We start from the raw sequence: 17582 nt of genomic DNA on the forward strand, positions 1-17582 counted from the left end.
TAAGTTGAGGGCGCCATGGTTTGTGAGCTTAGTTAACATAGGGAGAGGTGTGGCGCCGCGGCCAGGGCGACTGACGCTGGAATCTGGGGACCACGGTTCGATCCCCGGCTCCGGCGGCAAGTTAGCCCAGCACCATGTGACTCTGGGCAATAGCTCGCTTAATCTTCCCGACGGCCCCCCAGCGCCTAGAGACCCTTACGGGTGATTGTGCGCTTTACAAATGTGGACTTTACTTTTTTACTTTACCTGCCTCGGCGAGTTTAGGGGACCTGGAGTTTATTCTCAGTGGCCACTTGTTCTTATGAGTTAATCACACTGTGATCTCAGTTTACACCAATCTTGGTGAGTTCAGGGCCCATAGAGTTTGTTGCTAATTAACATCTGCCTGGTGAGTTCAGGGTCCATGAAGTGTGCACATATTTGGTGTTCAGAGAGGGACACAGCACTAAATCCTCCCTTCTAGGACTTGCAATTTGTGACTCACTAAAGTGAATGTACAACATTGTCAGACACTGTTTGCGATTGCCAATGTAGTCGCAAATTACATGCCTCATCAATATTCATGAGGCAAGCGCAATTTGCGACCCCATTTGGAATGACTGGTACTCACAGGGATGGTGGCCTACTGGGGTCAGCAGATCAACATGTCTGTGACGGCTTTTTAAATAAAGCATTTTTTAAATGCAGCCCGTTTTCCTTAAAGGAAAACGTGCTGCACTTAAAGAAGACAAATTAAACTTTTCAGTTTCATTTTTTAAGGGCAGGCAGTGGTCCCTGGAACTACTGCCTGCTCTTAAAAAATATTTTCAAACCCATTCACAAAGGGAAAGGGGTCCCCTGGGAACCCCTTCCCGTTTGCGAGTGGCTTACCACCTACTTGAAGTAGGTGGTAAACCGAGTGTTTTGCTGCCAAAAATACAATCGCTAAATAATCATACATTGCTGTGAGACTCGCTATTAGGAAGGAATGCCCTTGGCACACCCCTTCCTAATAGGGAGTCGCAAACCATATTTTGGGAGTCGGTAGTAGGTTACAGACTCGCAAAATATGGTTTGTGCATGGGGCAGACCCAAGTTTGCGGTCGAAAATGGCAGAATTCCAGTTTGCGACTGCAAACGGTCATACATCTGCCCCCAGAAGTGTTACCGGCTGTGCTGAAATCTGCTAACTTCAGTGGAGAAGCGTGGCTCAATGGTTAGAGCGGCAGACCCTGATGCAGAGGTCTGGCCCGGGACCAGGGTTCAATTCCCGCCTCGGCGGCTCTTGGACTCAATTTCTCCGGACCTGATAATTCTCGCCTCGGTGCCTATTCTAATCATGGGTCCCACTCTGTGACTCTGGGCAATAGCTTGCTTAATCTCCACAATGGCCCCAGCAGCGCTTGGATGCCTGGCTTCACCTTGAGGGTGCCCAGGAGTGGACATCTCACAGGAAAAGCCAGGAAGGGTTCCACAGCGGTATACGTACAGCCCAGGAGACCCCGAAATGGGGTTACAGTTGCGCTTTACAAGTACACACACATTCACACACAGTTCTCTGCATTGGACAGCGAGGCGACTGAGCTTTATTAAGGGACCTCTCTGCTAGTGGCCTCACTTTCAAGTTTCCTTTCTGTAAAGTTTTGTCTCATCAAGACCATCCTAGGTACAGAAAAGACAATCACGTGGGTGGTCCACCAACCAACTGCAGGGGTTCCTGTCCTCACAGGTTACTGGGGGAGGCCCTGAGAGACCTTTGTGGGAAGCGACCTCTCTTCACATGGGACTAACCAATACATAAAGCAAAGGCATCCATACCTGTACACCAAGCACGTCGCGCTGAGGAGCAGAATGACCAAAGTGGCCACACCAGCAAGGATGGCCAACACCATCAGGTGATCCCTGTCCCTCTGCTCCTGGACATTCATGGCCGTGACCACAGAGATGTTCCGATAGTCGAAGAGCATGAGGAAGCCGCGTCCACCGGTGGTGGTGGTGATCAGCTCCATGATCACTTCCATCATCTCCGAGGGTGAGCCGAAGACCAAGCTCTTATTCTGCGGGGAGTTGGATCCACAGAAGCGTGAAGAAAAGGTCACAAGATCCGAGATATACAGGACATCCTGGGGGCAGGCTTCTGCTGGGGGTGGAAAGGTGTCGGAGGTGTCTGTGACCGAGGGAGTAGCTGATGGAGTCCCACTGTCCGGCACATCAGGGTGGATTTGGAAGTATTTGCCGTCATCTTCCGCGGCTTGGTTCTGTTGTCGAGCGGGGTCCTCTGCAAATTTACTTCCACCACCAAAATCCTTCAAACCATACTCGCTATTATATTCCTGAAGCCAGCTTGGCTGTTTGGCCTCAAATATGGCCTGCAGCTTGCTATGCAATAGACTTTGCTCCGTCGCAGACACATCCAGTGATGTCAGAAGTCCTTCTCTTTCAACTAGCTCAGGTTGAGTCTTTTTCTGGTTGTGAAAATACCCACTTACACCGCTTCGGATCCTGGAGCCGGAGGCCGGCTCAGGTGTGTCCACCACACCATGAAGAGGGGACTCAGAGGTGGGTGACGCCCTGGAGGTCTCAATTTCTGCTGTAACTGTATCTTCGCTCGCCCTCTTGAAAGGATAGATGTAGGGGTCCACCACTTCCCCCTCGCCATTGCTCTCAAACACATCAAAGTCAAACATCTCCAGGATCAAATGGGTCCCAGCAGGAATAAAAAACTGCCACACACAGTGCGCCCCCGCGTCATAGTGGTTAGGAAATCCAGGAGACAAAATGAGGCCTCTTTCAATGGTGCTCAGCACTGCTCCACAGGAGTAATAGACCTAAAATGGAAAAAAGGCACAGTCAGCAAATGGTCACACTCACAATGAAATCAAAAGCCCTAGGCCACCCAAAGCAAACTGGAATGGTATCTTCCAAAACTCCTATTTCCAAGCATAGAAAATCTTTTCCACCTAAATCATAACGTCACATATAGAAAGTTAAAAAAAATTTAAAGGCCCAAAAAAAGATTGCGACTATGGTTTAGGCTTGCATTTATGAGGAGGGTCAGTGTTACAGTGTCGGGTTTGAGTTACGGTTAGCAGTAGGGTGTGCATTAGGGTTAGGTTCAGGAGTTATGGGTAGGGTGCTGGGTGAAGAGTCAAAGTTAAGGTTAGGATTAGCATTTGAATTAAAGTTAGATTCCTGGATCTAGCTATAATTATAGACTTAGGTATATCAGGAAGGTTAGGTGGCCAATATTAAGAGAGCGGGTCCCGGTGTAGGATGAATGTATATTTTTAGAAGTAAGGTCTGGGTTTGGCATTAGGCTTTGGTTAGTTATCAGATTTTTTGTATGTTGCAGGGTTATGAGTAGGATTTGAAATGGAGTTAAGGAAGGTTATGATTAGAGTTGGGTTTAGAGTGTACATTATGTTTAGGTCAAGGTTTGTTTTAGGTTTAGTGTTGGGGTGTAGAGTTATGGTTAGAGTTAGAGTTTAGGCTTATGGTTGGGATAAGGCTTGGGAGGGAGGTTAAGTTAGAATTATGGTTAATGTGGGGGTTACAGTTAGCATTAGAGTTAGGGATAGGCTGCTGGGTTGAGGTTAGTTTCAGAGATATTTTCAGGTGTAGCATGCATATGGTAGAGTTAATAATTTAGCTGGAATAGTTTTCAATGCTTTATAATTGCTGGCTTTGTTCATGCTTTAAAGGTTCGCGGAATGCTATAGAACCGAATGGACAACATTTAACGCTCTAATATGATTTGTAATCAGAGTAAGAAATATAACACTGCAGCTGAAGAAGGAAAAACGCCTGGCATTAGAGCAGTCCATTTCTTTCCTCATTCCTTTTTATGCTTTCTTGCAGGTGCCCCTAGTCTCAAACCAGCCAGATTTAATCCCATTAAAGGATCATTTTTGAGACGATTCTCTTCATGAGCGTGAAGAAGATTTTGGCTTCCCGCCGGTGAACTCTGAATGGACCAGGGCCCCTGCTAATGCTGCAAGTATGTTTCTTAAGGTAGGTTAAATTCGTTATTTTTATTTTATTGGAGTAAATTGATACTTTTATTCGTGTTTTTAGACTAAAAATAACTTTTTCATCAAGTTTTCCTATCGTTTCAGACACCACTTTTTATTGGTAGGAGTGTGCGCTTTGGGGCGAGGTCGGTAAGGGGGGTGGTAGGGGGACTGACCACTTCTCATCATAGTCAGTAATAATCAGAAAAGTCTATTACCTGTGCGCATGTTTAACTTCCTTAAAAAAATTTAAAAATAAAAGCAGAATAGCACGAACATTGGATTTTCCTTTAAAATTTGGGAGGCAAAATGTGGGTTTTTTATTTAGCAATTAATATAAATTGAGGAAGAAAATAGTGTACGTTTTTAAATGTAAACAGTAAATGAAATAATATTAGGTAGGATAAAATGGCATTTCAATTAAAAGAGAAAAATAATGTTTACATTTGTTTTACTTTTCAGCAAATCAATTCGATTTTGCGATGAACAAAAGGGAATGCTTGAAGGCCAAAAATGTTTTGATTAAGAAGTAAACTATTTTTACCAAAAGTATTTAAAAGTAGGGTAAACAGTAGATATAATATTTTTTTTAAAGAGACATTAACTAACTAAAAAGTAAATTGAATAATTGTACTGCGCAGGAGTAAGAAAGTGGAGCCAAAGAGCGGGAGAAAATATGGTAAGTACAAAACCGAAGCTGACGTTGTGAAAGACCAGAGAAGCCCAACCAGCCACCCTTCACAGGCAGAGCCATTTCTTGAACCTATCTACCCCACCCAGCTTCACCCAAAGGCACGTGATACAATTACCCCCACCCTGCTTGCATGCTGCCTCACGTGTTAAGCTTCAGTACTGGAAGCTTGTCCCACATTCCCCGAGTATACCTTTCAGACGTGTTGGCAATATCCATTGTATTTTTTTTAGTCACTTTTTATTGAGTTTACATGTATAACGGTGTTATTTCCAGGTCTCCAACACTTACAACTTGACATAGCTTTCTCAACGAGGTAACCATGGACCAGCACAGTCACCCCTCAATGCCCCCCCCATGCTTCCTCTCTGGACAATATCCATTGATACATTGATTAAACTGTATCAGCTGGGATTAATGACCATTAAAAAGAAAAAGAAGGGTGCATACAAATTTACTGTGTTAGTTGTAGTAGGATAAAAGTCCTGTGTGGCTACCAACAGAATCAGAAACTAATGCTCCACAGCTGAAAGTTATCTCTGTAAGGGCAGAAAGAGTTGTGAATGCCAAATTGGATGACACCATTTTGGAAATTTTTGTACTCATTAGATAGACCTTCTGACTTAAGGTGATCTATATAATTGATGCAGAGCAGCCTGTAGCTTCATGTGATAGCCTTACAGTACACCGTATGAAAGGTAACCGCTAGCCAGCCTCACTTGTATCGCCAAAGAGTGACTGAAATAAAATTGCTCTGAGAATCTCTTTTTGTTTTAGATGTTTCAATCTTCTGACAGAACACTGATCAGGAAACTAATGACAAAGTTTTTTAAACAAGTCTTCTTTGCAGCAACGCCGCTATGGTCGCTTTGAAGGACTCGTAATGGAAGCTTCTTCAGGAGTCACATCTGTGCATGTTCCATGGCTGGCTGGAAGACCCGGACTGGTGTGCACTGGTAGGAAGGGAGGAAGGCGTAGGATGCCCCTACAAGACACATCTTTGACGCCATCGTGCAATTGTAGGGCATCAATATCAGACCAGGCTACTATCACCTGGACACCACAGGCATGATTAGTTGTTGTTGTATGTACTTTATTCGATAAAAACAGGCATGATTAGTACAAATCAACCGCTTGAACGTAGTCGCTGCACCTCCAACTGGGTGTTCTTTGGGGGTGTAAAGGTACTTCAGGGGTGCAACCTGCATCAATGCTTAGGTGAGGATGCTTCCTACTCACAGCGTAGAGAAGCATATACATTTTAACTCCATGCATTGGTTCAACGACCACCTGGATACACTTTGAAATTCTAGAGTGACAAATTCAATCTTTCTTCATTGGCAGATCAAGAACGCGAGTACCACTGAGACGGGTATTAATGGCAACAACTATTTAAATGCTTAGAGCCTCTTCCGTCAGGAATTTGTGCTGAATATTTAATATTAAAATAGTTTTAATGGTTAGCATTAATAATAAATATTATTTTGTTTCTAATCATTATTGTTCACTTTAGGTGAGCAACCACCTGTAAAGGAGGAGCATGGGGACGATGAAGAACAGTAACAATAATAATAGAGAGAATATTGTTAATGGGTAACTAGTATTTATGTTTTTAAGCACGAGTGCTATTCGCTTGGCATTCTGGTACCTGCAGTTCTGGCTTCATAACAGGACACAAAATCTATAAATACCTGTCCCGGGAACTATTCACACAAGGGGCCGTTTATAGAAAGTGCCCCGGGACGCAACATGCATGTCAGCCTGCTTTGCATGCCCCCCCGGTGCACGTTGGTTTTACAGAAAGGTTCGCAGACGCTTCTTGCGGCCCTTCCTGTAATACAGATAGCGCTGGTGCACATATCGCGCCTGCGCAATCGCCAGAGGGTGTTCCCTCATTTCCATGGGGGCGTGGCCCCATGTAAATGAGGGAATCTCTTTGCCTCTGGAACCCGCGCCTTATTATAGAGCCGGTCGCAGAGGCAAGAAAGCTGTCAGTGTGCCCCCTGATGGCAGCTCTCTGGAGGGAGGAAAGGGGGTCCTATGGACCTCCCCAGACATTCTATTTCTGGCAGGTCCAGTCACTCACTGCACCTGCCGGCATGGGGATCTCTAATCCCCCTTAAAAGTGCAGGTGGCTTGCCGCCTGGACCGTGACACGCTCCCATGCAAATGAGGGGACACCCTTCGGTGATAGCACTGGTGAAGAAATGTAATCTTCATTCTCAGGGAATACTTACTAATAAAAAAAGAACTTGGCACAGAAGCTGAAAATATGAAAAGACATCTTTATTAAATTTAATAAGTGAGGCCACGTCACACAGAAGCCGTAGCAACTGAATGAGGTAGTCTGAAGAGTGCAGAAACCAGAGGCCTTTTATATGCTTAGGGTTACAAAACTCAGCATAAAAGTAAGGGGCAGTCCTTGCTTTTGCAAGCATGCAAAATGCCTAACATTCCTTCTTACACAAGCCGGACAAACCCATAATAAAAGGACCACAACCCATATCATAAACAGACCATAAAAGAAGGAACAGAAACAGATACAAGTAGGATAAGGCATGTTTGTGTGCAGTAAAACTTTATGATGTCCTGTGCTCTGATCCTTAATCTTGATCAGCTAAAGGGCAGGAACTGGTTTAACAAGGTCAGCTTCAGGCAACAGGGTCAGTTCACTCAGGTCAAACAGGAGTCAGCACGAGCTCGAGCGAAGGTGTAAATGTCCTTAAAAGACTAGTTCAGCCACAATCATCGGCCTATGTGAGGGCAACCACAAAATGGCTGCCATACACAAAATGGAACCCACGGGTTCAGAATTCACAGAACCTCACTGGTGCTATATGTGCGGCAGCGCCATCTGTATTACAGAAGGGGACACACAAGCGTCTGCAACCCCTTTTTGAAATACCAAAGTACCCCGCAAAGCGTGCAAGCATGCACATTCACAGGCACTTTCCATACTATAGCCCCACGTATTTAATTGCTACAAAAGTAGCATGTATTTTCTGGAGGGGGCGCCTCCTACTTGCAAGAGACTGTTTGTGTCTAGTTAAGTACAACAAGAGTTGAATATGCTTTTCAACCGGTCATCTAAAAAACATTTTGATACAATTCTCCATATGTAACTTTTCTATAAACCTATGGACTGTTCTTAGTGCTCGCTGAACTGGACACTGGCCCATTTTCTGCACTCGTTGGTCTAAATGCCACTACTGCAAGGAGAAACTACAGGTAAGAATGTTATAGAGCGACCTACAGAAACCACACTGCAGGCCCCAGCATCCTTCCACCCGGAAGTGAACTACACATCTGCTTATGCATGTCAGCACTTCTACAGGGGCTGTATGAATAGAACTATCCCACAATACATGGTAGGCTGGATTCCGAAACGTTGTGTTACTTTTTGTACACCATGGTACAGGGAATTTGCAAAGTGTTCCCTCTACAAACTTTGTAATGTTAATCTCAAAACTTCACCTTTCACAACTTCTCCAAAGGCAACAAAGTTTAAATTGCAACAAAAACACACAAAAGTAGCTTTTACTGAACGTCTTCTGCAAAAATCATCAACTTTTAGGGGGAGAATTTTATTGTAATAATTTTCAAATGTGAATGACTTTGGAACCTTTGCAAAGTCTGTAAACGTTGCAAAAGTTTGTGTGCAAAATTGACATTTTATGTTTTTTTTTATAGCACAGCCTTCTATATGTTGTTACACTGTGGTATGTTGTGATACACTTTGTTATGTTACATGATGTTACATGTTTCTTAAGTGTGAGTCTACATCAAAACCAAAGGCAGCTTGAGCGAGGCTAGCTCAATGATGTGACAGTGCTCAAAGACATCAGACTCCAGAGAGCGAATTACTAGCGCTGTGGTCTATTGGCTCTATCTGACCACCAAGGGCTAGATGTAGGTAATTCGTATTTACCGATTCATAAATACCGAATGTTACCGATTCGGTATTTATGAAATCGGTAAATATGAAGGGGGGAGATGTAGGTATTTTCAGAATTTGAAATACCGATTCGTAAATATTCTGTATTTACCGATTCGGTAAATACCGAATCGGTAACGGTATATCCTATTGATTCCTATGGGCTGTGAAGCCCATAGGAATCAATGGGGAAATACCGATTCGGTAATTACCGAATCGGTAAATACCGATTCCAGCAAGGGTGCAGGGGATGTCACTTGGACACCCTCTAGCACCCCAAAAATAGGCATGTGCGCCATGTGGCACACAGACATGCCCTAAGGGCATGTCTGTCTGTCACATGGCATAGGTGTGCATGCACAGATGTGCATGCACACCTGAATTCGGTATTTTACCACACAATAGGATTGTGTGGTAAATTACCGAATTCTGAAGGCCTGTAGCACTGTACACAGTGCTACCTACATCTTCGTTTTACCGAATCGGTAAAATTACCGAATCTGTAAAATGATGCCCCTACATCCCAAATACCCATTTACCGGTCGGTAACGGAAATGGCCTCCTACATCTGGCCCCTAGTCACCTGAGGGTGCTTTTTTCATTCGCTCTGATGTGTTTTGCTCAGTTACGCACCTACTCAAAGAAACACAAAGCAAGAGAGCGTACTTATTTAAAGGAGACATTATTTCCACCAGTACTGGCATCCAACTTGAACCTAAGGAGCGTAGCTAAATATCCCTCCACATATGACTGCACCTATAGAACGCATACCTGCACCAGTGCTGAGCCGCTTAAATGAACACACGAGGCCTATCTCTATACATTCCTTGATCTCCCCGGCACCCTTTGCTGAACAAGAGAATGGAACTCCTGTCTCGACATCTCATTCCTTGCCGCTTGGTCGCCCTGCTCCAGCCAGACTGGGCTAGTGCCCTCTCAGCTGGCTGGGCACCGCTGCCAGTCTTATAAAGGTCTCAGGTGGCATTATATCCAACAAGGTGAGGGCCAACTTCTCCCTCAGAACCCTGTGCCCATTTGTTTTCACACACCTCCTTCACCCCTACTGGTTGGGTACTGAACCACCCCCCCCCCCCCCCACACACACACACACTGTTCCTGTTAGGTTGTGGACTGAAGCACACCTCCTGCACTTCTGTTGGTTGAGTAGTAAACAAACCTCATTCAGACCTGTTTATTGTATTGTGAGCCAAACCTCCTGTTTCCAGCTCACATTGAGTGGAGGCCGAGCACAGCTGGTGTCCATCAGAATTTTACAACCTCCCAAGAACCTCAGCAGGAGCTTTTAAAACCTTGAGTAGTTTTTTTAGGGGTATTAGAGTAGCTGGGTAGTAACCTGCACAAACCCCTCCCCTTCTCATCGGCCTCGCCCCCTCAGAAACATTTTATTGGCTGAGGAGGTAATGTGTGAAAGTTCCTGCCCCCTCAGCATGCCCCACCTCCTTTTAGTTTACTCCTCTCACATGTTGAGTGGTTTTTTTTTGAGGGGGGGGGGGTTGGCAGGTCTGGTCTTGCAAATGAGTGAATGAAAAATACATAGTGTAGGAAGTTGGAGCATTATCTGGTGTGAGAGTAAGACCTCACCATGTAATACTATCACAATACCCCAACGATGGTCCTTGTATTCACACTAATAAATCCTCAGCTCAGTCCTGGTAGTGTGGCAAAGAGCAGTCCTGCTTTAATGGAGGAGCATGTGTTAAGCATTTCAGAGTACCAACACGGACAGAAAGTAATAGACACGACTCTAGCAAAATCCTACACCAACTTATAAACATAGACTGTATTTTATCTTAATTTAGAAGCCAAAACGAATGGAATCGCATACATATAAACTGAGTTATTGATTTTTTAAGCAATATAAAATCAGTGCAAAATAAGAAAGTGAAAATTTAGCATTGCAGCCAATGGGAAAAACCACTAGTGACAATCGGTCACTTGCAGGTCGAGTTGTGTTGTACCCTTGCAGGGTAACGGTGGTTCGGATACAGGACCAAGCCATGACAGTCAGCTCAATTTTACCAGGCCCATGAAGCCCGGTGCAGGTTGTCCTGGCTGTCCCAGGGGCCGAACGGATTCCGCAGAAGAGCTACTTTTACTGCTGAAATGGTGATGCGGTAGAAACGATGCAAATACACAATAACGGCGCAACTACTGATGTGGGATGAACGTCCAATGGAGTCCACTCTAGGTGCAGCGTCGAATGCAGGTCTCGATTGACAGACTGGTGACCAACAAGCATTGGCAGCGTAAGTGGAGTAGAAAGTATCTTCGATGTCCAGTGGTCCAGAAAATCCAGTAGTTCCCTGTAACTTTGTAGAAGGCATGACTACAGTTACCATAATGCACTAGTCCATCTGGATTTGGGCGAGCCATCGGAGAGCTCGATGACCAGCAATTCTTCGGATCTGGAGTGTTGTTTTACCTGCAGTTGGCAGGGGACTGGAGCCACTAGTCCAGGGGAGTCTCCGGGTGCTTCAAGCTTCTACAAGGTCTCTCTGTCTGGGGGAACCGAGAGACAGGTTAGGACAAGTCTCAATCAGGCAGTTCCGGAGTGTTGCCACAGGGGCAGGGTATCCCTCTTTTGCTTGGTGCAAGTCCTATTGTCACTGACATTGGTCTCTTCTTCTGTTCTCTTTGATGCAGGTTGTCCAGAACTGAGGTTCTGATGTCCCTTAAATCCTAGATTTAGGGGAGCTAGGGGTGTGGTAACAACTAACCAATCGGCTGCGATTCCCTGCAGCTAATCCGCCCCTGAGGTGACCTCATCCTGGGGTGTAGGCCACCTTTTCTACCCAGAACCCTCTATTCTGCCACTCCTAAAGATGGCAGGAATCAAATTTTAGTGTAAAGACCAGGCTGCTCACCCTGTAGATGTGGCTAGCCTTCTGAGAGAGTTCACCTCCTTGACCAGCTGATTACCCTTTTGGAGCTGATCACCTTGATGTGGCACTTCACTAGCCTGCTTGGGAGTAGGGAGATGTGACCTCCTTCCTGCCCAAGCCTTTGTTCCCGACTCCTGGGAGTGATCACACTGCCTTTCAGGAGGTCAGAAGCCTGTCTTGGCAGCCACAAATGTGGGCTGGCCAGCCAGAGCACAGAGAAGCTGAGGCAACCAAGTGGGAAACCTTGAAGGTAGCCATCTGGGTGCATGTCACGGCACCCTCTACATGAGATTCATGTCAGGGGTGAGAAGGCATGTTGTTTGATACCAAACATGACATATTTAGGCATTACCATATTGGATCTGCCAACCTCGGGTTTGCCCGTGTGCCAGCCCATGTTATCCTATTGACCGTCTATCACATATAATGTTCTTTAATGGTAAAGCTCACTACAGGATCACATAAGCTTGCACTTACATGTCCACAACTTTGATATAATGCACCCGTCCTCCTGGGCATTAGGAAGCCTTCCTTTAGTGTGACTTGCATGTATCAAAGATAGCGCATTTACTTTGCCACACGTGGTGAGGGTAAAGTCGAGTTCAAACAGTTTGCACTGCTCCTGCAGTCTGCAATGGCAGGCTTGCTGTCAGTAATTTATTTGGGTCACTCAGGGTGGCACAAATAGTGCTGCAAGCCCTGGGAACCCCTTTACCACCCATGCCCTGGGTACCACAAGTACCATATACTAGGGGCTTATAAGGCAGGGTAAAGTCCTTGTCAATTGGGATTGCCAATTTACACATAACACTGTTAGGGAGAGAGCACTGGCACTGGGGCCTGGTTAGCAGGCTTCAGTGCCCTGTTAAGAGTCAAAATCCAGCATCTAGAAGCCCAAACTGGGGCAAAATCTGGGGGGACATCTGCAAGAAGCCTCTGTTTTCTAAAACACAGTAAAGGGCAAACTGTACCCTACGTGGACATTGTTACACTACAGAAAAGACATAATAAGAGAAGAATAAGCGAGAAAATATTATTGAAATTTCCAAATGTAAAATGTTTCTAGAAGGCGAGGTGGTTGTGTTCACTTTGTAAATCCAACAAACAAGCTTTCTGCTGTCGTGCTGCTAAGTATAAATAAGAGCGCCTGCCAAATAGAATCTTTTGAAGACGGGACTTGAAGGAGATGGGAAGTAGCCAGGCAAAGTGTTCTCCAAGGTGACGTAAGGTCGATACACTTCCAGCATTTCCGGATATCTACGTGACCTACATTGGCTCAGGGTGGAGAACCGTATTAAGTTCAAAGCCCTGAGCTACATGTTCAGAATTAAAGCAGGCACAGCTCCCCAATACCTCCAAGCACTTGTGCGCCCTTATATACCTTCCCACCACTTAAGATCTGAAACCATGGGCAACTTTTTTGTGCCCAAAATCAAACTCTCCAGAATGGGAGGGAGATCATTCTCCTACCTGGTCCACTCTATCTGGAACACTCTTCCCAACTTCATCCGCAAAGAAACAGATTACATCCGCTTTCGCTGACACCTTAAGACCTGGCTGTTTGATCAATAGCGGTAACTATAGGATTGCAAGCTGCCTATGTCCATCCCAGCGCCGGGAAACCCTTTTTGGGTAGCTTAGCACCTTACAAACTCAATAAATAAATAAATAAATACACTTCGTAGTGAAAGAGAGACCCTTTTTCTGTAGAGCAAGATGGCAGATGCAAAGAGCTTTAAAGATAGAACGCCTGACCACAGGGAGCCTGTGGATGCCAAGAAGATGAGAGGAGAAGAAGGGCGAGCAAGAATGAGCCTAGCTTTGGCATTCTGAGCTGGTTGCAGCTTGTAAAGTAAACAGGTAGGAAGGCCTGGTAGAGTGAGTTGTCTTTGTTATTCTTTCGAGTATAGACTGACTGAATCACTGATTTGCAACAGTCCAGAGGGACCAGTGGGATGGCCTTGTGGAGCATCCAGGTGTTTAAAAAAGAAGCTGAATAACTTGTTCAGCAAAGGAAGGCGAAGGTTGGAGATAAATCTAAGATTTGTAGCTTGCTTTTTTAGGGGGTGGAATAGGAGGAGTGTCACCAGGAAGAAGTGGGGGGGAACCAGAGATAAGACCCTTGGTTTTATCCCTCTGGAGGTTGGAACTGTTGTGGTTTCCTCTGGGAAGCCAGACAGGAAAGGTACCTGTCCTGCTGGTTACCGAGATAGTCGCTACAGGAGAGGATGGTCCGTGTATCATCGACATCAAGCCCAATCTTTGAAATGAGACTAATATGGAAGAGAATCCAAATGTAAGGATCAAGACAGCGTGTGGATTTAGAAAAAGAATGAAGAAGCTAGGGCTGTGGGAAGCGGCTAGGGCCAATGGGGACGGTTAGGGCAGAGGGAAGAGGCTAGGGCCGAGGGGAGAAGCTAGGGCCGAGGGGAGAAGCTAGGGCCGAGGGGAGAAGCTAGGGCCGAGGGGAGAGGCTAGGGCCGAGGGGAGCGGCTAGGGCCGAGGGGAGCGGCTAGGGCCGAGGGGAGCGGCTAGGGCCGAGGGGAGCGGCTAGGGCCGAGGGGAGCGGCTAGGGCCGAGGGGAGCGGCTAGGGCTGAGGGGAGAGGCTAGGGCCGAGGCTAAGGCTGAAGCTATTTATTTTTTAAAGTTTTATATAGAGCTAGCTTGACCGGTGGGTATCAGAGCGCTTTACCTACACACATTAGAGAAAAATAGCATTACATAGCAGGACCTAAGGAAGCAAAAAAGATATAAGCAAAACATAATAATTAGGCATACAGTGAGGGGAGAAAAGCGCTAGTGGTTGGACACAGTCAAGTAACCATCTATCCTTGATAATCAAGTGAGAAAGGATTCAACTAGGTTATTGAAATCTAAGTTAGTTGACTTCGTCAGTAAAGTATTTGTTGAGAAGATGGAGTTTCATGCCCCTTTTGAAGCAGGAGAAGGAGGGGTTGCATCTGAGGTCTCTAGGGAGTGTGTTCCACAACCTGGGTACGCTACTAGGAAAGGATCGACACAGAGTGGTTTTCCTTTTCAATTTCAGAAGGATGAGGAGAAGTGAGTTGGAGCTTCTCAGAGTTCTGGATTTTCCTGCTTTTACCAGTTTGCTGTTAAGGTAGTTTGGGGAAGGTGAGTGAAGGGTTTTGTGTGTGATGCAGGCCAGTTTGTAAACACATCTACCTTTCATGGGAAGCCAGTTGAGTGCGTTGAGGGTTGGTGTGATGTGTTCAAATATTTTTACACCAGTTATAAGTCAAGCTGCCATGTTAAGGACTGACCTTAGTGGGGCTCAGTGAGCTTTTGGTGTCCCTGTTAGGATGGCGTTCCCATAGACCAGTTTAGAGAGGACTAGGCATTGTACGATTGTCTTGAGATCATCAAAATGAAAGGTTTAATTTTCTTGAGGTGTTTCAGTGAGTAAAGCGCACCTTTTGCAGAGTTTTTGATGTGGTCCTTCATTGATAAGTTTTTGTCCAGTGTATTGCCTAGTGACTTAACCAAGTCGGATAGGACGAGGGAGCAGTTTAGGGCATCAAGATTCTTGAGCCAGTCTTGGATTGGTCGGTGGCTACTGTTTTCGGCGAGAACAGTATAAATTCCGTTTTGTCCTGGTACAGCTTTAGGTGGTTTGCATTAAACCAAGTTTGGATCTTGGTTTGTGTGACAAAGAGGCTTCGGATGTTGCTGGGTGATTTGATTTTGCAGTAGATTTGCGTGTCATCTGCATATAGGTGGTAGTAAACTCCTGCTCATTTCAGAATTATTGTAAGGGGTTTCATGAAGAGATTGGAGCGGGATGGTGAGAGGATCGAGCCTTGGGGGACCCCAAGTGTGACTCATGTTGGTCTAGAGAGACAGGAGTTGATTTTAATTTGTTGCGAAAGGTGCTGAAGGAAGGAAGTGAACCATTTTAGTACTATGCCATTAATGCCAGAGCGCCTCTTCAAGGTCTCAAGTAAAGCTGGATGATTTATTGTGTCGAATGCCGCTGATAGGTCAATAAGGATGAGTAGACAAGTTTCACCTTCATCTAAGGCTCTGTGGATATCGTCAGAAATATTGAGCATAGCTGTTTCGGTGCTACAACCTTTCCTGAATCCTGATTGAAGGGTGTTGAGGAGGTTGAAATCTTTAATGTGTTTGTTAAGCTGTTGGAGAAGGCACTTCTCCAATGTTTTAGCTAGGAACGGGATGTTGGAGATAGGTCTGAGGTTGTTGAGATCGTTAGGGTCGGCCCCTGGTTTCTTGAGTATGGGTGTGATTTGTCCTAGTTGAAGGGACACAGCCTGATTTGAGAGAGGAGTTGATGATTTTTGTACAGAAAGGGGCAATGATGTGGTTGAGTTTTTGTTTTACTATTGTGGATGGGAGGGGGTCCATAGTGTAGGAAGTAGGCTTTAAGCTTGCAATTATATTGAAGACCTCGTTTACCGACATGAGTTTGAAGTCTAACCAATGAACATCGTTTTTCAGTTGGAAGCGGACCTGGTTGTCCTTGGTATGATTTTGTTCTGTTTGGTCAAGGGTGCTTAAAGGGGGGGTCGGTTGAGAGGGAAAGAGGATTTGAGGTTTGGATGAAGGATTGTTCAATTTTTGTGACTATCTTTGAAGAAGCTCGCAATTTCTTCACATCGATCCTTGGTGGCTTTTATTTCATGTGGGAATGTGGCCAAGGCCGAGCGGAGAGGCTAGGGCGGAGGGGAGAGGCTATGGCAGAGGAAAGAGGCTAGAGCTGAAGGAAGAGGCTTGGGCTGAAAGTAGAGGCTAGGGCTGAAAGAAGAGGCTAGGGCTGAGGGTAGAAGCTAAGGCTGAGGGAAGGGGCTTGGGCAATCCCATACTTAGAAGGTTAACCAGGAAATTGAAAAGGGAGTAGTCTTCGTGTGTTCTGTTGGAAAGGAAAGAGTTAAACCAAGCGTGGGCAAGATCAGAAAGCGTGGATGACTGAGCCAATCAATTTGAAGCGAATGTGAAACAGTGTTGAAGGCAACGCGAACGTCTAGACAAATCAGAGGGGGTTGGGTTTTGTATGGGTCACTGCCCATATGCCCTGCTAACCCCCCTAAATAAACACAATCGGAGGCTTCAAAGGCTGCCGCTGATGTCCTGGGGAGGTATCAAACACATCAGCTGAGCTCAGCCTTCACACAATGCGAGTTGAAAGTGCTCTCCACAGTGGTTTGCATCAAGCAGCCTGCCACCATATGTTCATCCTTTCGCTCTGATATCCTTCGGGATCTTGTTTGCGCTATATAAAACTTTGTAAATAAATATTGTCTCATCATCGGGTGACCGTGTGAAAGTAGTTGATACAGTGTGACAAAGTGGTGCTGTGTGAGTTGACAGGTCTGCAAGACACAGAAGAGGGTCAGTGGGAGTCACGAGCCCTTACGTACATGAACGAGATGGGAAAAGGCAGTAAGAGCACAAGCAAGCGTCATATATACATGTGTGGAGTGACATACAGTGCCTGGGACGTCCCGGCTCATCCATTTGTGCCCTGGGAGCTGAAGGGTTTACCCTGCAGCCTCTTCCATACAGCCTTCCACCAAAGCATGGAGATGGGACAGACCTTTCATCTGCACAGTTGCCGGCATCCTGGAGTGGACAGGGCTCTCGCTGGCACGAACATTAGCAGTGACATGCCACTGCATTGTTCCGTCAGTCGGTGGGGCAAACGCTGCCAATCTCAACTGAAGGGTGGGTGTTTGCGCATAGCGTCTTGGGGGTGGCATGGACTGTCTGGGACTACATGGCTGCTCCCACTCAAGAAGCGAACACCAGAGGCTCAATACTGCCAGAACAGCAATCACTTGCACACTGACCATTCGACTGACGGTTGCTGGTGATGATGAAAGCCTCACTTCCCAAGTGCCTTATGGAAAGGAGTGGGTCTAGCTCGAACAGCCCAGTGATGCCTGGAGAGTGGAAGTGGCCAACAAAATTGCAGAGATGGACTACTTTTTTGACCCTGTCACCAGTGAAAAAAACAAATACAAAATGTATAACTGACAAATCAACACCAGTGTGCCACTGTTTTTTCTGTCTTTATCCTCTTTTTAGG

General features: G+C 45.8%; 1 protein-coding gene across 3 annotated transcripts in view; it reads right to left on the minus strand.

Annotated features, from left to right (window-relative positions):
* LOC144792734 (uncharacterized) overlaps positions 1-17582 on the minus strand; it is a 328155-nt gene that overhangs the window by 149429 nt on the left and 161144 nt on the right. For all 3 annotated transcript variants that reach the window (XM_078667907.1, XM_078667906.1, XM_078667905.1), the window contains exon 2: positions 1798-2807. In XM_078667907.1, the coding sequence (XP_078524033.1) occupies positions 1798-2666 (869 nt within the window). In that variant the 5' untranslated portion in view covers positions 2667-2807. The remainder of the gene's footprint in view (positions 1-1797; positions 2808-17582) is intronic.

The sequence above is a fragment of the Lissotriton helveticus genome, chromosome 11 (genome assembly GCF_964261635.1).
Source record: "Lissotriton helveticus chromosome 11, aLisHel1.1, whole genome shotgun sequence".
NCBI lineage: Eukaryota > Metazoa > Chordata > Amphibia > Caudata > Salamandridae > Lissotriton > Lissotriton helveticus.